Source organism: Gopherus flavomarginatus, chromosome 8 (genome assembly GCF_025201925.1).
Source record: "Gopherus flavomarginatus isolate rGopFla2 chromosome 8, rGopFla2.mat.asm, whole genome shotgun sequence".
NCBI classification, from domain to species: Eukaryota; Metazoa; Chordata; order Testudines; family Testudinidae; genus Gopherus; species Gopherus flavomarginatus.
In genome coordinates, this window is record NC_066624.1 from 55382877 (window position 1) to 55405496 (window position 22620).

At 47.8% G+C, this 22620-nt stretch overlaps 1 protein-coding gene across 2 annotated transcripts; it reads left to right on the forward strand.

Annotated features, from left to right (window-relative positions):
- The first annotated feature begins 1398 nt into the window (after positions 1–1398).
- Positions 1399–19038, forward strand: CLIC2 (chloride intracellular channel 2). 2 transcript variants are annotated; one of them, XM_050965684.1, is made up of 6 exons: positions 1400–1710; positions 9400–9509; positions 10716–10841; positions 13504–13610; positions 14617–14798; positions 16711–19038. In XM_050965684.1, exons 1-6 carry the CDS (start codon positions 1654–1656, stop codon positions 16870–16872), a joined length of 744 nt encoding a protein of 247 aa, XP_050821641.1. In that variant the 5' UTR covers positions 1400–1653; the 3' UTR covers positions 16873–19038. The 2 variants fall into 2 exon arrangements, with proteins under 2 accessions (XP_050821642.1, XP_050821641.1); XM_050965685.1 differs by lacking the exon at positions 10716–10841 and having other exon boundaries at positions 1399–1710.
- Positions 19039–22620: the final 3582 nt, after the last annotated feature.

Below are 22620 nucleotides of genomic sequence, written 5' to 3' on the forward strand. Positions count from 1 at the left end.
TAATCCAATAAATTGCCCCCTGCTGTAATGGAGAGGCCTTGCTTTTGTTTTTCTAGTGGGTGCTCTAGCTCTAATCAGGAATCCCAGGGCAAGGGAGTGGTGGGTGGGGGAGAAGGGTAGCCAGCTAGTAACAACACATTCATGACCCTTCCCTTCTGAAGGAAAAGCAAGTTGGTCATGTTTTCTAATGAAATGACTTCATCTCCAGTAGTAGGCTCTTACGCTGAGTCTAATTGAAAGATTCCCTGCTAAGGCATAGATAGGGCAGTCACTTCCCCCACGCCCTTGCTGCCAGGAAAGCAGCAGCCCCTCCCATTGGCCCCTGGGAGTCTCTGGGCCAAAGAGAAGGACCCATCCTCAATCTCTGTGTTTTTGTCTGAAGAGCTGATCTATTTGTGATGGACTTTCATTGGGCCAAACCAAACTTTTTGTCCCAGCAGCTCCCAATCAGCAAAGGACAGAATGTGGAGGGCAGACAGTAAACTTCTCCAGTTTCTCTTAAATTCCTGGGTGGGGGGCCTGACCTGCCCCAAGCCATTCTTCCCACTCTGTTTCACCAAGCATTCCCTCTCCTGGGCGACCTGTGCAAGGGCAGAGGACATCTGGAGATATTCCCTTGTTTACTATGGACCAAGCAGCTCCCCACCTCTCCCCTGTCACACAGCTCTTGATGATACACACAAATATCTGTGACAAATCCATGAAACTCTCCAAGGAAATGGGAGAATAACATGTGGAAAGTGAACTGGATCTAGAGGAGATGAGCAGGAGCCACAGGGTTCAGATCAGGATTGGAAATGAAACTCCTGCCGATTTGGGGGCTGTTCACATCTGGGGTTCTAAATCAGCCCACAAAAGTGAGAGGCCAGAGGTATGAAATTCAGACCCTTCCCTGGATCGCAGGGGCTTTCCCCAAAGGGTGGAGAGGGATTCAGATTTGAGCTACCAGTGTGGGCCCTGCTCAGATGTTGTTGTTTAAGGCAGATACTAGTTGTGCCTAGTAGAGGGAAGTTTGCCTCTTTTATCGGTGAATCTAGGGTCTCTCCCAACAACGCTTGCTTTCTCTTAGTGAGTGTTGTGGGGGGAGAGATGTGCTCTGGAGCTGTGGACTTTTTGCCTCCTGGACAGGATAATTAGATAAGTGATCTCTCCAACTGATGAAGCACAAGACACTTCCAGCCCATTTCCTGTCATAAAAGCTCTCATGGGTGGGAGTTTACAGTAATAGAAGTGGAAGGACCTTTTCTGGGACATAAGCCCACGGCTGAGAAAGAGCCCAGGGCAGCATCTGGTCTGCTTGATAGCTGACAGGGGGACCTCATGCATGCTCTCTGATAGATTAGGATGCTGAGTCACAACTGGGAGGCCCTTGTGGAAATACCCTTGCCCCTCCAGCAGTTGCTGCAAACACTGTCACTCCCCCTCAGTTCAGAATTCAGGAGGAGGAAGGAAAAGAACCACGATAGAACTGCCCATTGGTGAGTGAAGCTGGCAACAGGGCTTGGTGTATCTTCATTAGCGAGGTCTTTCAGCATACACCAGCGGCTCTCCCACTGGATCGCCACCCGCTTCCACTCGGAGGTTCAATAGTAGCAAAGAACAGAGCAACTTGCTGCAGTGGAGAGTGGCTAGCAGTTTGAACAAGCAGAGAGGATGGCAAGCCAGCGGCACAGCCCTCGGAGAGAGCCTGAGATAGAGCTTTTCGTGAAGGTGAGTTTCAGAGACATGTACGCTTATGAATTCTGCATGCTGAATTTACCCCAGGCAGGAAGGACAACGACTCACTAACCTCGCCAGTTACTTTTGATGAAGTTACCAGCAGATTTTTTTACAAGTGCTTTATCATTTCAGACTGGAGGGTATTGTCCCATTTGCAATTGTCAGCTGTACATATAGGCAGATAGACCCATGACTACACGTATGTGTGCACAGCGGCTGGCAGAAAAGGGTGCCAAGCATGCCCAGACAGGGGTAATTCCCAGTCTGGACTCTGCAGGGAGCTATGTGTTCTACTGCATAGTGCCAAAGGAAGTGGAAGGTTATAAAGTTATCAAGGGGATCAAGTTCATTTGGTGTGATGTTGTCTTATTAATTGTTGTTATGCTGATATAAATCATATATACAGCAGTGTCAATATGGCATGTGCCTTACAGAGACAGATAAGGCGTGAGCCTCTCCAGAAGAGATAACAGATAATAACACAAACACATACACTCAATTTCAGCTTCTCACCAAGTTGTGGTTGCAAGACAGACTCTCTGAACTGCTCTGTCTCTCTTTTACTCTGTATGTGTCGATTATTCAGCTGAAAGCTTTTTTGCTGTAGAAATGTTTTCCCTTCAGTTAAGTGCTTTGGGGACAATTTCCTTTGGAACATTTCAACTCCCCTCTTCAAAATATTCTTACCAAAAGTGGAGAGAGCAATACATAAATTAGAGAGCCTGAATTTCCAAATGAGTGTCTGAGAGTGAGACATGACCCCAAACAACTTCCATAACTTTAAATTCCCCGGCCCTGTGCTTGTTACTTGGCTGGCCATTGATTACACCATCACAGTAACAGAACAGCAAGTGACTTTGTCTAGGGCATTTTGATGCAAACAGCAGATGCTCAAGATTTCAGGCTACAAATAATGTTGAGATTCTGAGTCTTTTAAAAAGAAATGTTTAATGTTCTAAAAGTGTCATTTAAATGAGATAGGAGGTTTTATTCCCCAACTATTACAACAAATCCTTCCCACAGCAAATAACAGAAGGTTACCTCTGTCTATGTTAGAAATCTAGGGACTCAGACTCCACTCTCGCTGTTGATGTACAGGACTGTCCAAAGTAAAACTATTCTGGGGTCAGATAAAAGATATTATCTGTCCTTAACCTCTCAAAGCCTAGGCTAAGTTGCTGAACATAGATACTTCATTAAGATCATCTCCTGTTCACTGTCCTTCAATTGTTAAAACCAAACTTGGCCCTGGGTATTTTGCTGGTGAATTCAACGCTTCTGTGGTTCCCTGTTTTATCACTGTTACCTGGCTAGTCCCTAACTATCTTAGGGAGAGGCAGGAAAATGATACACAAGATTATTTCAAAACTGCATCAGAATCAAGGGGCTTTTTATTAGAGAAGGGAAACAGAAAACAAACTTAGTCTGTACTTCCCCTAAAACTTACTTAATTTAGCAGCAAAAAAAAACCAGTTGGAACAAGTAGTATGGTGGTAAACTAACAGTCCCCTACCGTAACAGTTTCTGTGTTTTAACCATCTGTGGCAGGCAGTCTTTAATGAAACAGGGTCTGATCTAAAGGGGTGCTGCGCAATCACCGATCCCAATGGCAGTTGTAGGCACTCAGCACCTCTTAAGATCAGGAGCCAGAGCCTGCTCCCCAGTTAACACTGGAGTAACTTTAGAATTACACCCCATTCACACCAGTGTTGGTGGGAGAGAATCTGGCCCTAAACCCCAACCCTGTTTTTTGGGGGAAAAGAATCCCATGAGATGCTGAGTGCTTCCCAAAAGGTGCTGAACACCTAGTTACAAGCACCTTACAGGACTGGTCTAGTCTCCTGGCAGAGATATTGACCCACTGGACATGGAGGGTGTGATGCCGCTGCCCTTTTACCTGCCTCTGCTATTGTTCCCAGAGTGGCAGTTCCTGAAGCTCTATTGAGAACTTCTTGGTCTTGATTTTTCTTCCTTGTAACTCATGCATCTTCAGATGGTAAAAGCTATTATTTGTGATCATTATTTCTATTCCTGAGGCATACGCTGTTGTGACAGGCACTGTACAAACACATAGGAAGAGACAGTCCCTGGCATGGCCTCTGGGCATGTCTTCATTGCAGTTCACTTGAGTTAGCCACACTCAGTTTACCCCTCTGGAGTTAGCCTTGCATGGGTGAGAGCAGCCACACGGAGAACTAACACTGGAGCTGCTGTGTCCACACCAGCATGTATTGCATTCACTCATGTGTGGCACTACAGCTACTGAGGGCCATCCCATGGTTCCTTGCATTGTTGTAGGCTGAGCAAGTCTATGATCTCTTTATCAGTGAGTTGTGGGGAAACTTGCCTCTCCTTTCTGGGCACACAGGGAATTGTGGGAAGGCATCAGAGAACTATCAGCACTCGAATGACGCTAGCCTGCACCCACACTGCAGAGTGGTCATACCAGCAGCTGACAAGCTGTATTAACTTGAGCTTTACCCTATACCCACACTTGGGCTCATCTACAGGAAGTAAAAGCACCACCGCACTAGAGTCAAGGGCTTTTGTGTCTGGACAGGACTCGAGTTATAACTTGAGTCAACTTTGCGGTGAAGACAAAACAGACAAAGGGTGAGAGAAAGAAATGATTATCTCCGTTTTATAGATGGGGAAGAGAGGCACAAAGACATTAAGGGATGTATTTTAAAGGCACCTAATTTCCCTTGATTTCCAGGGGAGTTAGTACCTGAATACCTTTAAAAATCTGACTCAAAGTGACTTGCCCAAGGTCACGCAGGAAGTTTGTGTCAGAACTGGTGATGGACTGGCCACCACCTTAACTGTTAAACTAAGAGCCAAATCCTCAGCTGCTATGGATCAGTGCAGCGCCACTGAAGTTGGTGGAGCTACACCCATTTATATGAGTTAAGGAGCTGTCTGTCTGGCACTGGACTCGCTTTTTTCTATAATCATCATTCTGTTGTTAAAATTCAGCTCTGTCTAACATTACCCAGCTTCGGATTAATTTTTAAAAGAATAAAAAAAATATACCATAGATCTTTCCTGTGCCCTCACTCTGGCACTTTGCTCCTTTCAATTTCTATCCCTTCATTCCCCCTTGATCCGCAATATTGGCCCTCTCTTTAGGTCACACAACCAACAGTCTTTCTGTGTCTGTCGCTCTCCTTCCCCAGTGGTTGATCGCTAGCTGTCACTGAACTCTCAAGCCTGGATGATATGGCTGCCTCCATTGCAATGGCAGGGAAAGCTCCTTCCAGCTCAGGAGTGTATTGTAAGGGGCCATTTGTCAAATTCCACTAGCCACTCTCCTACTACAGTCTGATTGCTAGGTGATTGCAGGCGAACATGGGAGGAGGACAACCCTGGGGAGAAAAATCTTCTGTGTCTAATGGGCCAGTTTAGTAAAGATAGCAGAGGAATCTCCCTGCCCTGTTGATATGCTCCCAGTGCATCTGAACGTTAATCTAGGGAGATCGCATTTAGGGCTGCCACCATAGTTCATTCAGCCCTTGACTTCTGCGATAACAGTGTCAACACACACACCAGTCTTCAGTAACACTTGTATTGTAGCTGTGGAATTAGGAGAACATTAGCTCCTTGCAAATAGGTCTCCATAAATCAGCAGGTAATGACTTCCAGCTGTCTGTGGCCTATCCTAAATCCGAATCAGCCATCTAGCACGAAAAAGCTCAGCTTCCCGTTATCGGTGGCTATAGGGTAGCCAATCTTCATCTTAGGTTTATGGGTTTGGTATTTTTTTCAATTCTCTGCAGTAGTAAAGGTCTCCAAGAAAGGTAATAAAGCCCTCTAAGCTTTCAGCACTCAGAAGATTTTCCTCGTTTGTAAATATGACTATTTGAAAAGATTTTAGTTATTACCTTTTTTGAAATCAACAAGTAGAATTTTGTGGGCAGTCCAAATTATTTTCTTACACACCTATTAAAAGAGGGAGTGACAAACACAGCAGATAAGGGCATGAAGTGGAGGTGAGGCAGAAGACTGTCTGAGTGCTGGTAGATATACAAATTGATTTTTATAAGTTATATTAATTCATTTGTTCATATTAAATCAGTTCATCCCATTTGTCCTACCTTTGTTCCTATAATTTTGTTATTTGTCTAACCCATGGGAGTTAGGCACCCAAATACTTTTGAGGATCTGGACCTAAGTTGCTCCATTTCTCTTAATTCTTTTATTCTGATCACCCCCTGTTCTGTAAAAGGTATTTGCTTCAGCAGCAAGAGGGCACAGTCCTGCAAACACATGGGCTTGGCTTTCAGTCTCTGACTAGTCCTACTGACTTGAGTGGAAATACTCTGGGGCTTAAAATTAGGCATGTATGCATTTGCAGTGCTGAGGCCTTATAGTTACTAGTGGCTTATTCCTGTTCCGTATGACTCTTGAGATGGAAATTATCAATTATACGGCTGTTTGATCAGAAACAGTAACAGAAAATACTCTTGGGAGAATATTCATTTGAATAGTTTCTTTTTAGCATAGTAAAGGTAAGAGGAGAACATTTTTAAATTGTCATTTTGTTTATTTAAACCATCAGCTTTCCTTGGTTTGATTCCGATGCTCTAGTTGTCTTTACAAGAGTCTGATGGATCAGGGTAAAATTTCCAAAGATGCCTATGTGAGCAGGGGCATGATTTTCCAAGCTATGTAGGAGCGGGAACCTAAAGCTGCAGACAGATACCTAGTGGCATTTCTGAAAGCCCTAAGCAGGCTGGATGCCTCACTCACACTGAAAGCCCTTGGGAGTTGGGTGCCTAACTTGTGTGGGATTTGTTAAAGTACCTCTTAGGCATCTATCTGTATCTATAGGCACCTGAGCACCTCTAAAGTCTGGCCCTTGACTTTCAGTGGGACTGAGACGCCCCCAGTGCCTAATATCAGAGGGGTAGTCGCGTTAGTCTGGATCTGTAAAAACAGCAAAGAGTCCTGTGGCACCTTATAGACCAACAGAAGTATTGGAGCATGCTCCAATATGTCTGTTAGTCTATAAGGTGCCACAGGACCCCCAGTGCCTAAGGGTATGTCCACACTGCAATAAAACCCCAGTGACTGGCCCGGGCCACCCAGGGCCGGCGCTTCCATTTAGGCGACCTAGGCAGTCGCCTAGGGCACTAGGATTTGGGAGGGCGGTTGCCGCCCTCGGTGGCAATTCGGCGGCGGGAGGTACTTCCACGCTCTGGGTCGGCGGCGGCAATTCTGTGGCGGGTCCTTCACTTGCTCCAGGACCTGTCGCCAAAGTGCCCCAAAGACCGGGAGTGTGGAAGGACCCCACCACCACAGAATTGCCACCAACAACCAGGAGTGTGGAAGGACCCCCGCCTAGGGTGCCAAAAACCCTGGGGCCGCTCCTGGGGCCTCCTAATTCATGGGGCTTGGGCTGTGGGGCTGCAAGACTGCTGTGTAGACATTGGGGCTGGCCAATTCTGTGCAAGTTAGGGGGCCTAACGACCTTTTAAAATCTACTCTTAGGTGTTTCTGAAAATATCACCTCAAGAGCACAGTGCAGCCTGCAGACTCTGCTGTGCTGGCACTGATGCACAAGAAGGCAGGAGCCCAGATTGTGGGTTTATAAATGTGGAACACCCCAGGTGGTATTGTTATAGTCACTTTTCGTAGTAGAACCCTACTTGGAGACGGGGCCCACAGTTTCAGAGTTATTATTGCCTTGTATTGAATGATCCCACCTCTCCTATACTGACCTCAGAGCCTTCCAAACACATGCCAGACTCCTGGAAGTGCCTATCTAGATGTATTCGTTGATTAGGACTTCTACAGAGAATGAGGGCTGTTATCCGTGTCTGACAAGGTAGTCTCAGGATTTGCCCAGTAGGCTTGCAGTGTTCTTCATTTCTGTTGCACTGACAGAAGACTGACTTTTGTTTTTAAAAAGGGAATTGTTTGTCTGGTTCATGGAAACTCTGAGCCTTTAGGAATATATGCCTTGTCTCTTTAAATCAGCAAGTGAACAGTGAAAAGAAAACAAACTACTGTTTTCCTGGAAAACGTTAGTGCATTTTCTCCCACACCCTCCCTCTTGAGTTTTTCCTCCTGCCAGCGAGGAGCCTCCCTTCCTGTTGAATCCATTATCAAACTCCATCCTCCTTTTGTGCCTCTCTCCTCCACCGCTACCACCAGTGCTGAATGTACTGGCTTCCCCCTCCCTTTCTTGCTTCCTGTCTGAAGAGCCCCTGACAATCCAGCTTTTAGAGACAGGCTTTCCAAAATATGGCAGCAAGGGGCACAGAGAGCTTTCATATTGTCCTCCCCTCTGACCCAGCTCCCACCCAAGGAAACAGAAACAATACCACACTAGCGTATAAAACAATCACTGTGAGTGGTGCTGGTTCATGAACCCAGCAGCCCCATTAGGGGCACAGCCCACCTGCTCTGATGACGATCAGTTTTGGTACATTTCAGGCACTCAGATACTATAGTGACAAGGACGGTATAAATAGCTAGATTAAATTCAGGGGGTTGCTGCCACGTTCACTAGAGTTTGGCCGCCAGTTTGGATGGGACTCCAAAGCTTTCCTAGCTCAGCTGGGATGCCTGGATGCTGGAGTGTGACTTGATAATGTTATGTTTGCTTTTGTATGCACCGCAGGGCTGCAATGCAGGCTATCTGGGCTAGTGAATCCACCTGCCACCTGTAACGTATACCTCCTCCCCTTACACGACTCCTCTGATGTAGCTCACCAAGCCTGGGTGTAAGTTAATGTAGTAGGGGCTAATTACCTCCTGCTTTGCATCATGTGTGATCATTCACAACTGTGCAAAGAAGCTGTGAACTGCCACCAGATCAGAACGCTAGGCCTAGATCCATGGCTGTGGCAAAGCTTAGAATGGCATGGGTGCAGTAGTGGCCACTGCACTTCTCCAGTACTGGGCTGGCTATGCACTGGGCTTCCCCCACCTCTCCCCTCCATCTTCCCCATGTAATTTCAATCAGCCTGGTGCCCTGTCTCTGTAATGGACCCCCAACCTCTAACCAACCCCAGACTTCTGGGAAGGGATTTTCAAAATACAGACGCAAACCTCGATCTGAATTTGATGCTCGGGTGTCTCTCTGTGTAATGGGATGGACTGGACCCCTGAATCTTAATATATCCCTTAAAAAAACCTAAACACAGATGCAAACTTTGCAGGTTGGGCTTATATCTAGACAGATTATAAATGTGCCATGTGACTTTGATTATAGTTGCTACAGGAACTAGCTGAGCATTAGGGGGGAAGGATAGCTCAGTGGTTTGAGTATTGGCCTGCTAACCCCAGGGTTGTAAACTCAGTCCTTAAGGGGGCCATATAAGGATACAGGGTTAAAAAAAAAAAAGTTGGCAATGGGCCCTGCTTTGAGCAGGTGGTTTGGGCTAGATGACCTCCTGAGGTCCCTTTCAACCCTGATAATCTATGATCTCCTATCTCAACCATAACATTGCATTGAATCTCCTTTTTAAAAAAAAAATGGAGAGAAAGGTGCCTTTGACAATCTGGCCTAACTCCCAATGAAACCAGTGAATCACCTGTTATGCTGCCACTGCCTATTCACCAAGCCCAGAGCTGTGCTAGCAGCTCCTTGCTCAAAGCTACTTGCAGAGGCCCGGCAGTGGGAGATTTCATATGCCCAGTGAGCAGCATTGGTCTATTTTGCTCCTTCTGCAGGCTGGCCTGGATGGCGAGAACATTGGGAATTGTCCCTTCTGCCAGCGTCTCTTTATGGTTCTGTGGCTCAAAGGAGTCAAATTCAATGTGACCACAGTGGACATGACAAGGTAAGGGAATGGAGGTAATTCTTGCCAGTGAGACATCCAGAGTACACAGCAGGGAAGCTCAGGGCTGCCCCTTGGATTGTGTGCACCAGGGGTCAGCAACCTTTCAGAAGTGGTGTGCTGAGTCTTCATTTAGAAAGTCTCTCTGTATAAGTCTATCATATATAACTAAACTATTGTATGTAAAGTAAATAAGGTTTTTAAAATACTTCATTTAAAATTAAATTAAAATACAGAGCCCCCCCAGACCAGCCAGGACCTGGGCAGTGTGAACGCCACTGAAAATCAGCTTGCGTGTCACCTTCGGCATGCGTGCCACAGGTTGCCTACCCCTGTGTGCACCAACAAAATCTTAGTGTCATATGACTCAATTGCTCTTCACTCTACACTTCAGATCTCTCCCGCTGTCAGCATCACGTCCCCTTTCCTTAAATCTGCCATGTCACTGGCATAGATGGAGCTGACTGGCATCATTACAAGGCAGTGTCCCTGCTAGCAGTCTAGCTGTGACCAAATTCTCACCTCACTTATGCTCTATTTGCCCCCTGCCACTGGCCTCCCTGGAATTACACAGGGGATAAGCCAGCAGGAAATCTGGTCCTAAAATCAACAGTTCAGGCCATTGTATCTTAAGGAATTGGGGACACAATGTGAAAACAAAAGTTTGTCCATGGAGATTCATACAAGATATCCTGAAGTGACGGGGCCATGAAAAGATGGCAGTGAGCCCTCTCGGCAAATTGAAATGACTACACATATCCCACGGGCTGCCAAAGATGGATGTCCCAATGGCCAGTGAAGTCAATGGGAGCTGTGAACTCAAGGTACAATTTCGGCCTTTATCCAGGGAGCTCCCTCTCCTGAACAGCATGGCTCTGGCTTCAAAACACAGGGCCCACGATTCCTTCTCATCACTGTGTCTCCTCCATGTACTAATCTGTGTCTCTCACTATTTGATGCCTTCACCATGTGGTCTTTAAGAGCAGGTCGGACAAACACTGGTCAGGGATGTCCTAGGTTTACGTGGTCCTGCCTCAGTGCAGGGGCCTGAACTAGATGACCTCTCAGGGTCCCTTCCTGTCCTACCATTCTATGTTCTTCTTGGTGGTTGTGCATGGTGGTAAGATGAGATTGTGACACTGCATGTGCAGTGAGGCCTTCACGTCAGCAGTGAATCCTTCTTTTTTTTAAAAAAAATTTTCATTTCAGGAAACCTGAAGAGCTGAAATCTCTGGCTCCAGGGACTAACCCTCCATTCTTATTGTTCAACAAGGAGCTGAAAACAGACTTCATTAAGATAGAGGAGTTCCTGGAGCAGACGCTGGCGCCTCCTAAGTATTTATTATCATAGTCTTATGCACTTCTTTGCAACCTTCCAGTCAGGAGATGTGAACTGCCACCAGATCACAACACTGAGCCTAGATCTGTGGCCATGGCAAAGCTTGAATGGCCTGGACGCAGTAGTGGCCATTGCACTTACCCAATTCTGGGCTTCCCCTGCCCCCTGCCTCCCCTCTCACCCCTTGCACTTTGCGAACATTGATCAGTTCAGCAATGGTACTCATCTTGTGGGGCGGGGGCGGACAGAGGCACAGAGCGGGACAGTGAGCCAGTGGCAGTGAGTAGAATGTCCCTTGTCCCTAGTCCCTTGCTCTGAGCAATATATTGCTTTCTCCATGAGGGTATTGCTGAGGCCAAGGTACTGCTGTGTGTCCCTGGGAAGAAGCAGAGATAGGCTTTTGCCTAGTGTGAAACAGTTGGTTTAAGGTTGTGACCCACCTCCCCCTTCCTCTATGACTAGCTAAGCAGCAAGGAAACAGTTTGGCCTGTGAGATAACACAATGGGAGGAAATTCACTGTGTGATCTCTGGATGCAGGCAAAGAGGGAAAGGGACTGGACAGGCGAGCCACAGGGGTAGGGGATGTGGTGAGAACATGCAGGTGGATCGATGTAGAGACCCAAGAAGCAGATGCCGTTATTTTTGCAGCAGGGGAGGGGAAGGGATCTGAAAACCTTTTTACTGCTTGTTTTTGAAAGAGGCAGGTGCATGTAGCCAAGTTAAGGTGAACACTCCAGCCCAGGGGTTAGGAATGCAGCCAGCTCCCAGCCCAGCGGTTATTATGCACTCACTCTTGGCTCTCTCTTCCTGACTGTTCGCTGCAGTGGTAAACAGGAGACACCTTAAAGGGCTGGAACAGTTCACAGCTGGGGCTTTAGGCCAGATCCTGAGCTGTAGAAAGCTGTGTGGCTCGCCCAAGTCTCCCCCTCTCACCTCCCTGATGAGTTACCAGCTGTTGGTGGCTGCATGGCTGTTTGGATGGAACCCAAAGCAACACTCTTTGGATAGCAGGGAGCAGAATCCTAGCCTGGGTTTCCTCCTTCAGCTCTGTATTGCCCTGAAAACTCCCCTCTGTGCCTAGCCAAACTTTGGGATATACCTAGCTAGAGGTCATTGCTGCATGACCCTTTCCAGTTTGCAGCCACGTCCCAAGCAAGCTGGCAAGGGGACACTCCAGGAGCTCATGCTAGAGGAATCCAAGGTACCCGCTAGGTCCTAGGGCCAGAGCTGCAAACCAGCTCAGCAAATTGGGCGCAAGTTGGGTGCTGGGATCTCTTGCAAATCTGTCTGCAGTGGCAGGGGCTGAGCCCCTCTGAGAGCCCGGGTCTGAGAGGCCTGATTCCTGTGAGTTAGGGGCAGAAATGCCTCTGGAGGAGTGCGCCCTTAGCGACCATGGGACACACCAACACTCAAGGCTCAAGTTTTCACCAGGTGACTGCTGAGCACATGAAACACGGAGGCTTTGCTCTCCATCCTTGCTCACTTAACAGCTTTCAGCCCAGCAGGCACAGCACAGAGATGGGGCAGAAGTGAGTTTCAGCTCAGTGCAATGGCATGGTGCAGTCCTGCCCTTTCCTCTCCCAGACAAGGGCACTTAGACCAATGGCTTATGGATTAACTCATGTACAGAGTACAAAGCTTTTTAGCCCCTCAAGTCTTCCCCTTCTTCTGGGAACTAATTCAGGCCTCTTCCTATAAGCTCAGGAGTCCCACAGCCTCCTCCATGGCCTGAGTAATAATTCAGGCAGGCTTACATCCCTTGCATTTGAGAGTCCCCCAGACCCCTTCCTGGGGCTCACTGGTCAGTCCTTCCAGCCCTGCCCTGCCCTGGGAAAGCTCAACCAGCAGTAGTGCTGATCTCCTGGGAAGTCTCCTCTAGGTGCACCTGCCACCACCTGAACTACCTTTCCTCACATCCAGGCACTCGTTAGCTGCCAACCAGCCACCTGAGCATGGCATTAATGACCTACAGGTCAGCTGAGATGGGGTTGCTCTCCTTAAAGGGGCCAGCCACCCTGTGACAAACAGACTAATGGGAAAAAGCATATTACCTGCTCAGATGGTCAGGTTTAGTTACAGAACAGCACCCCCTGCCAGGAGAGGTTTTGGTGCCTGCAGCAGTGTTATTTTGGGGCACCCTTCAGGCTTCTTCACTCATTCCTCACCCCAGGCCACTGGGTAGGTACTGGAGCTGCTAGCCTGTGCTCGGGGGCTGGCTTGGGTCTGTCTACACGGGCTGCAGTCCCCGCTCTGACTGCAGTGTGGACAGACCCTGAGTCCTGCAGAGCCCACCTTAGGGCCAGTGCAGGGCTGGGCCTAACACAACAGCTGGGATGATGTTGGCATGCGGGGTATAATGAGATAAATCGAGAACAAAAGGCATTTCCCCATGGGAGCTGCATGAGTTTCATATCCCCCTTGTGCCAATCCGTGCACTCCTGTCTGAGGCCAGCATCCTGGAAGTGGCAGCAGAGCTCAGAGCTTCCCTCTATCCCTTGGGCAAGAAGCTAGATGAGACTGATCATTGCAGGGCTTTATGCTTTTGAACCCATCTCAGTGCTCGTGGGTTGTATAGTCACCAGAGGAGAACTCAGCTGAGTAGCCTTCTAATGGCAATGAATTCTCCATATATGACTCTATGCAATTATCTGTTTAAGGTACCCACACCTAAGCCCCAAATACAAGGAGTCCTTTGATGTGGGCAGCAACATTTTTGCCAAGTTCTCTGCATACATCAAGAATCCCCACAAGGAAGCGAATGAGAGTAAGGAACCCTGGGGTATTTTTATTTATTATTCTGAGTCCTTCATTTCCCTGGATCCTGAAGCAAAACCTATTAGAAAAATAGCTCACTCAGCCAGGGGGATCCAGAGGGTGTCTCAGCTGCTCACAGTCCGTGACAGTGGGGATGTCGGTGCACAGAATGGGAGCTACAGAACCTCCAGGAGAGGTGTGGGGGGAATGCCTCTCAGCAGCAGTGGCAGGGATCTAGAGGTGCTGAATATTGGTGATAACTCCTATGTACAGGATTCCTGCTGTTTGAGAGGGCATCTTATGGCTGGGCTGGAGTCCCTGCTGTTTCCCACACTCCACCTGCCCAAGTAAAGCAATGAATTGGAAGGACAGAAGCAACTCTGCCTTTCACCCAGCACCATTTGAGGATCATGATCCGTAGCTTGTGCTGTAAATGCCTGGAAGCAGCACAGCATCAGGATAGGTGGCAGCTAAAGGAGCAGCTCTGGTAACTCCACCTGCACAGAGCCCTGTTCTGTACACACTCTGAGCAGTTCTGGCACAGCCTACTGGGGGCAGTGGGACATCGCACTGTGTTTGGTAGATCTGGGCTTGGGGAGGTGGTCTACCACTGGTTTGGTCAACCCCCTCTAACCACTCCCTCTCAGAGAAAGGTGGCAATACGTATTAGGGGCACGTTCAGATCCTAGAGCTCTTTGGAAGCTGCCAAAAGGATATATTCCGAGGTTTCTCCACCGAAATTGCAACAGTGGTCCCAGGTGGAAACCCCTCTTCATGTGTGGCCCAGCTCAACGGTACAAGTGTCAGGGATTTGTCTGTGAGGGTGGGTTTTTTTTTTTGATGGGGGCAGGTTCATTATCTGACACCAGAGACCCGGACTCTGATCTCAGTTGGGCTGGTGTAAATCAAGAGTAACTCTACTGAAATCAGTGGAGTTACAGTGAAACTGGTGGGTGTGAGAGCAGAATCTGCTCAAGGTCTTTCACACTAACACTGTGGTTTCTCCTTGGGTGCAGATTTTGAGAAGGCTTTGCTGAGGGAGTTCAAACGCCTGGATACCTACCTGAACAACCCGCTCCCTGAAGAAATCGACCAGGACAGTACTGAAGAAGTCCTGGTCTCCAAGAGGAAGTTCCTGGATGGGAACAGGCTAACATTAGCTGACTGCAATCTGCTGCCCAAGCTGCACATCATCAAAGTAAATCCACCCACTAGCTATAGAGGCCACAATCTCTGAGTCAAAGGGCAGGCCAGCACATGAAGTACAGAATTTTCAAAAGTACCTTCATGCCCAGGGAGTGCAAGGTCCTGTGACAGTTAGCAGGACTTGTGCTCCTAAGTCACTTAGGCCTACCACCTCACTGAGATCAATGCCAGTGAGGCATATGAGAACCTTTGAGGATCTGGGCCTTAGGCGCTTGTGAGAATCACCTCCCAAAGCAGTACAGGTCCCTTTACACTCCCAATTAGCGCCAGCTCACCACATCTGATCTTGTGAAGCTTTGGGGAGCTGAGGCGCTGTCCAATTCCAGCTCAGAATATCTTGACTCAAGCCTGTCTCTACTCATCTCCTTTGGCACTATCCCCTGCTCTGTGTCTCGCTTGTCCCTTCAGTAGGGAATTTAACTGAGCAGTGGGCTGGCGAGGTGAGCCAGGTCTGATCATTAAACATGGGTGAATTTCATCCCAAGGATAGTGAAGGAAGCTCCATCACTTGAGGGAGCTAAAGCCCAACAGGAAAAGCACCAGAGAGAAACTTGTAGGGGTAACTCCACTCCAGCCCCTGCTCTTCTGTGAGGGACCAACAGCACTAGCCACACCCAACCACAGTGCTGGTAACCGAAGTCTGGGAAGCTCCTGCCTAGCTCTCAAAGGTGATGTCCCAAGTAAAGCCTTCACAGTATCACCCCTTCTGCACCGTGTGAAGCTCTGATGTTATTTTCAGGGGTATGGCTTTCACAGCCAGTACTTTTGGAAGCACTGGGACACCTTTATGTCTCTGGTTCAAAGCCAGACTGGGTGGACAGCTCCCCTCCTACCTGCAACCTTCCTCTGCTTTTGGACTTAACAGCCTTGAATCCATCCATCTCATCCATGATGAAGAATAAGTGTGAAATCAGGGAGAGCACTGATGCTTGAACAGAGCACAGTGTGTAATAGCCATCCCTGACATGCTGGATGGATGAGCCAAGAAAGCTGAGATTCTGAGCTGACGAGTCTATCAATCTCTCTGCAGCAAAGCTGGCCATCTTCTTCCTCTGAATGAGGGTATTGATCCAAAAGGGATGGGAGGGATTTGTGGGAACTCAGTGGACTACACTGTTTCATCCACTTCATGATTTTCATGCCCTCTCTTACGTGGATTGCCTTGGCCAACCTTTAGGGGGCACCTTGGGAGTTCCAAGTCAAGATTCACTCTTGGTTGCCCATGGACATGGAGTCCTGTTTGGTCCAAGATGCTACAGTGGAAGCTCAGAGTTACAAATGCCTCAGGAATGGTTGTTCGTAACTCTGAACAAAATGTTCTGGGTCTTTCAAAGCTTGCAACTGAACAGTGACGTAACAGCTTTGAAACTTTACTCTGCAGAAGAAAAATTCTGCTTTTAACCATCTTAATTTAAATGAAACAAGCACAGAAACAGTTTCTTTACCTGGTCAGAAATTATTTTTAAACTTTCCCTTTATTTTTATTTTTTTTTAAGTTTAACACAGCACTGTACTGTCTTTTTTTTTTTTTTTTGGTCTGCTGCTGCCTGATTGCATAATTCCAGTTCCAAATGAGATGTGTGGTTGACTGATCAGTTCGTAACTCTGAGGTTCTACTGTAGCACCTAGAGGCCCCAGCTGAGACTGGGGCCCCATTGTGCTGGACACTGTCCAAGGTGGGATTATTGTCCCCATTTTACAGATGTGAATTGAGGCACAGAGAGATTAGGTGAGGTGCCCAAGGAACCAATGATGGAGTTGGGAAGTGAAGTCTGAGTTTCTGAATACCAGGCCAGTGCCTTAACAACAAAGCCTGCGGGCCTCCAGGTCAGTGGGGCCAGATCTTATCTGGATACCCAGAAGTCTAATAATCACCTCCATTTTCTCACCCTTCACCCCTCTAGATTGCTGCCAAGAAATACCGTAACTTTGAGATCCCGGCGGAAATGACAGGCGTCTGGCGCTACCTCCACAATGCCTACTCCCGTGATGAGTTCAGCCACACATGCCCAGCCAACGAGGAGATAGAACGCACCTATGCCAGTGTTGCCAAGAAGATGACCTAGGGGAAGCCAAAGGAGCTGGTTTTTGAAACCCTTCCTTCCATTGGAAACACTGCCGTGAAAGCTCCCTTCTTCTGAATGGCCATGCCAGTAGAACAGCCCAGTCTTGTCACCTGAAAACATTTGGGGATTTAGGAACTGGAGGAATCATTATGCTGTAATTAGTAACAGCCTTTCAGAAAATAACCCTGTGCTTCCAGCTGCTGCAGCTGACTGAACCCTGATTTTACAGCTATAATCATTGCATGTAGTGAAATGGCACCACCCAGCTGCCGAGGCAGCTGCTTTGTCATTCCTTAGAGGCTAGGATTCCCAACCTTTCTGTGGGATCACCAACATTTATTGTGCAAAACTGCGCAGAACTGGTGACCATGCGGTATAGTGCAGTTTAAGTATCCCCGTTTTGAATCTGGAGGATGGGGTACAAATGATGTCTTAGATCCCAGCAAAATGGGTTTTCACATGTGCATAGAGTTTAGGCAAGAAGACACCATCAGATTGTCTAGACTTACCTACCCTGTATAACACAGGGCATTACATTTCACCCACTTACCCCTGCTTTGAGCCCAATCACTTGTGTTTGGCTAAAGTATATTTTCTGGAAAGGCATTTGAAGACATCAAGAGATAGAGAATCCACCACTTCCCTGGAGAGTTTGTGCCCATGGTTAATCACCCTCACTGGTAAAAAGGCAGGGCCTGATTTCTAATTAGAATTTGGAGACGCTCCATCTAATTGCTGTGGAAAGATAGTATTCTCAGGATGTGCACAGGGCTCCAGCAGCGGGGGCTGCTCTAGGTGAGGAATGAGGTGCCCTGGCAGAGCTGTGTGAAGGCTCCAGCATGGGAGGCTCTGCAAGTCACAAATATACCAACAACAGACACTGAACTACAGTGCCTTCCTCTCCTCTGATACCAGGTTTCCATTGCTCTGTCTCCACTGACTTCAGTGGAGCTCCTCCTGAGGCATGTAGGTGTAGGTTCGAGGTGTATCAGGCTCACACATATCACAATCTCAATACAGAGCACCAGCAGCAAAGAGCCATTTCTTATACAAAGTTCACTTGGTAAGTGTCAGTGATCAGCTTGGAAACTCTTGCAAGAGATCTGCCCCAGTCTTATTGCTGGAATGTGCACTGCTAAGATTCAGGTGCTTCATCTCCAGATCTCCATGACCTCGCGCAGCAACGCAGCTTGATCAGGAGAGGCTGCCCTTTCACATACAGGCAGTGCGGGAGTTTTCCATGATTGGGTAGCAGACTGTGAACTTTCCCCTGGTACCCACCTGCCCAGCCAACCAGGGTGGACAAAAATTCATTTGCTTTCTAAAACAAAAGGGTTTTTATAACTGATGTGCAGTGTATCAAGGTCAAACCGTGTGTGCATGTACACAGAGCACCCAGGCCCACTTGCATAGCTGGTTGAGCCTAGCACAGTTCCACTGAAGGGCAAGACCAGCTAAGGATCTGGCCCACATAAGCATGGCGTGACTGATGCTGGCTCAAGAAGTACAACCCTTGAGGCACTTTTCTACCACTGCAGGGGATTGCTGCTCGTTCTGGCATAGTCCAGGAGCCAACTGACAGAGGTTTGCTGGGAGAGGCTGGCCCAGGGCTCATGGCAGCCCTGCCCCTTCCCACCCAGCATCACCCACTCTTTGGTGTGAACTGGCTACCTACAGGGGCCCACGGGATGTTGGGGACATTTTGCATGGCCACAGTCTCCTCTCCTCCATTAGATTTGTGCTGCTGGGGCCTCCTGCCAAAATCTATACTCAGGAATCTGCCTCCTCTGCCAAAATAGTACAGAAACCAGTGGCAACGTAAATATTCTGCCGATAACGTACTGAGCATTACAGATCTGCACTGCGCTCTGAGATGGTAAAAGCCCCCTAGAAAACTCACTAAGCTTCTCTCTTACTTGTACTTTTGCACTAAAAAGTGTGTGCTCGCAATTCTGCTTTTGATATATTTGTTAGTTTCATATTCATTCAAGTGATAATAAACTTTATTTTATATACAACTTTCACAAAGCAGCCCCAGACTGCTGTCCAGGAGATGCTGAGAGCTAGAGAAGGCAGTAGAGCATGAAAAGGTGTGTGGTTGTGCTGGGAACATGAGGAAGTGAATATTAATTGCATTTCTAAAATAAACAGTAATCATGACCTCCATTTTCTGTGCGGTCCCTTGTGCTGAAGGATCGTAATATGCTGTACAGACTAGAGGGCTATAGACACCACCTGGAAGGCAGCCCGCTCTAGGGTGGCACACTGCATCTGCTCTGCATCCCGAGCTCTCTAGAGCAGCGTCACATGAACAGGAATTCCATGGCCCCTGTACTCCCCTCAGAAAGTGAGAAGCCACAGCAGCATAGCAACAGCTGTGGCATTATTGACGATGTCACTCACTGGCAGTAGGAACACTGCAAAGGACGGGGCCTGCTGATCACACGTTGGTTGAGGTCATGGCCCTCCATAAGGCTCCCAGGCCCCTCAGTTTTGGCTTGTACCTTTGCTGTGCTGATATTAGTCCCCTATTGGCATCTGAAGTGCCCATGCCACCCGTGAGGGGTGCAGAGTATATAGGGCACTTACTGCTGGTCAGTAACTTCAGCTCTTGCTTTCTGCACCATGTGCTTGGATTTGGGAGAGGAATATGCTGCATCCAAGGACTTGTCCCTGACTCCTCCCTGAGGGGGAGGCCCCATCCCCCATTTCACCATGTCCACCACAGTCCCCAATCCATGGCGAACATGAGTCTGTTCAGCAGCAGCAGGCTGTAGCCGCTGGTGCTTTTAGCTCTGGAGGGCCCCAGTTCAGTCCCTGGAGTGCAAGAACCTCAATATTGCCTGTGCATTCTACGCAGAGCCATCGGATGGCACCACGCAGCAGCATTTCCTGTCTTTCTGTGAGCCCTTTATGCTTCATTTACTCCCATCTGTTTCCTCTGTGCAATGTAAGGGAGGGAAGTAGAGGGGCCAAAGACACTAAACAAGATGGACTCAGAGAGTAAAGAGAAAGAGCCAAACACACAAGAAATCAAGACCATGTTTTAAACGTGTCAGGGTTTATTAAATAAAATAGCTCCAAGTGGGGGTAAGCCACCAAGCGCTAGAGCTGGGGGAATGAACAGCGGCAAACCTGGTGAAATGGACAATTGCTAAGTGCATATCCTGGAGGCCTGGAAAATGATCAGTGATGGGTTTTGTTTTTCTTTTTCTCACTTAGCTGTCTCTGTTGCCAGACCAAGTCTGGCCTTTATCCCTCAGCAGCTACACCATTCCATTGCTATAATCCACACAGCCACAAGAACGGTTTAGCTGCTTTACAAGTCAATCATGTGATGTGCGGGAAACCAGCGCAGCTGCCTTGTGGTTTTCGGCATGAGAGTTTGATCATTCAGTTTTCTTCTTAATTGTCTGCTGATCCTGGGGCATAGAGCACTCGCGCCTTGTGACCTCTGCAATGGGCCTGACAGGCACAAGTACAAACTGACAAACGCCCAGCATGTGTCATGCTTTTTTGTCTTCCTAGTTTGTCTGAAATTTGCAATGCTGAAACAGGCCTGGAACAGTTCCAGTCCTTTCAGATTCCTCCTGTAGTGCAGCACAGGGATGTCTCTTTCCAAGGGCTCAGCATTATTCAGTGGAATTCACACTGCAGGATGGGGGGACCTTTAAAGGCACCAGATGCCTGATTCTCACACTGCAGGATACTTGACTTCAGTGGGTTTCTGTGCATGCTGTGGCAGGGGAATACGGCCCTGGGACTGTAGCCTATATTTCAATATGGACTATTTCATCTGAACAGAGTCAAGCCCTGTTCTTTCTCTCAACATACTAAGCCAATTACCCTCTTACAAATGCTCTCCTCTTTCCACCGACACATCCTCATTATTTGTAATGCTATTTACAAAGCAATGCATGCTCTTCCATGGCAGCTGCAGAGAGGCTGGGGGGCACAAAGGCAGGCAAGGAAGGGGCACACGCATCCAAGGAGGCCAAGTTTGTGGAGGACTCTTGGTGGAGGACTCACAAAGTGCATGTCTGCGTTGGGATGGCCATGTGACAGGCAGCCTCAGTTGGTGACACAGTACTTCCAGAAGCAGTCTGGGAAGGAGAGTGGAGAAGTGTGACAGTCAGTGGGAGAGGATACAGCACAGTTCTGATATAGCAGCATGGCTGAGCTTTGTGGATACAGTTATCTAGCCAGGCGCCTGTAGTTGCCGTGGCAATCAGTTCCAAAGCCAGGTAGTTAGATGGCTCACTGTTTGCATTTGGACTCACCTTTCTGTATCCACAATAGCTTGCGAGTAGAAAAGACAGACACTTCTATATGGAAATGTCAGATAAAGCACCTGAAGGTGTTAAACTGAGCAGACTGATGGAGCAATGGACCTCCCTAACCCTTTAATTCACCATACAGGTGAAACTTTATAGTGGGAAATTAATGGTTTCAGTGTAACAGCTAAGAAGCCTCCACCTTTGAGAAGGGCTCCTAAAAACTCCTGCTTGGATCCTAGGCTGTCAAACTGAGGGTTCACACAGGATAGACTATTTTGCTGTCCCAGAGATGGAGACAGATCTCTGAAGAGACCCAGGTCCTGAATTCACTCTCACCTCTGTTAAATTGTCTTTGCACCAGTGTAACTGCACCGGGAGTACAATGGCATAAGTACACCTTACAGAACCACAGAGCTTGAGAGGTCCTGTAGTCAAGCCCCTGCATTAAGGCAGGACCAGGAATACCCAGACCATCCCTGATAGGGGTTTGTCCAACCTCTTCTTACAAACCTCCAGTGATGGGGATCCCACACCTCCTAGGTTACCTGTTCCAGAGCTTAGCTATCCTCATAGCCAGAAAGCTTTTCTTAATACCTAACCCTAAATTTCCCTTGCTGCAGCTTAAGCTAATTATCTTCTGTCCCACCCTCAGCTGACAGGAAGAACAATTGATCCCTGTCCCCTTTAGAACAGCCCTGAATATATTTGAAGATTGATCAGACCTTCCCTCAGTCTTCTTTTCTCCAGACTAAACACATCCAATTTTGTAACCTTTCCTCACAGGTCAGGTTTTCTAAATCTTTGATCATTTTTGTTGCTCCCCTCTGGGCTCTCTCCAATTTGTCCACATCTTTCCTAAAGTGTGCTGCCTAGAACTTGGCACAGTACTCCAGCTGAGGCCTTTCCAGTGCTGAGTAGAGCAGGACAATTAGCTCCCACGTCTTACATATGACAGTACTGTTAATATGCCCCAGAATGATGACAGTATTTTTTTGCAACAGTATCACATTGTTGGCTCTCATTTCATTTGTGATCCACTCTAATCCCTAGATTCTTTCCAGCAGTACTGCCAGTTATTCCCCATTTTGTAGTTGTGTGTTTGATTTGTCCTTCCTAAGTGAAGAACTTTCATTTGTCTTTATTGAATTGTTGATTTCAGACCAGTTCTCCAGTTTATCAGGATCATTTTGGAGGAGACTTGGAGCCGGTGCTCAGCCAGCTGTTCACATTATGCTGACAGTGGAATGATCACAGGCAATATTCTATCTTTAGTCATCAAGTAAAACGTTCCCAGAACATACTGGGCCAAATTCACTCCAGGAGCTAGACCTGGTTCAGGACATCTGTCAGGTTTCCTGTGGTGCAAGATACCTACTGTCTTCCTTTCACCCAGGGGTCTGCAGACAGGCAGTGCAGCCCCAAGTCCAGGCTGTGACATCTACAGAGTGGGTATAGCTATAGCAGCTAGTGA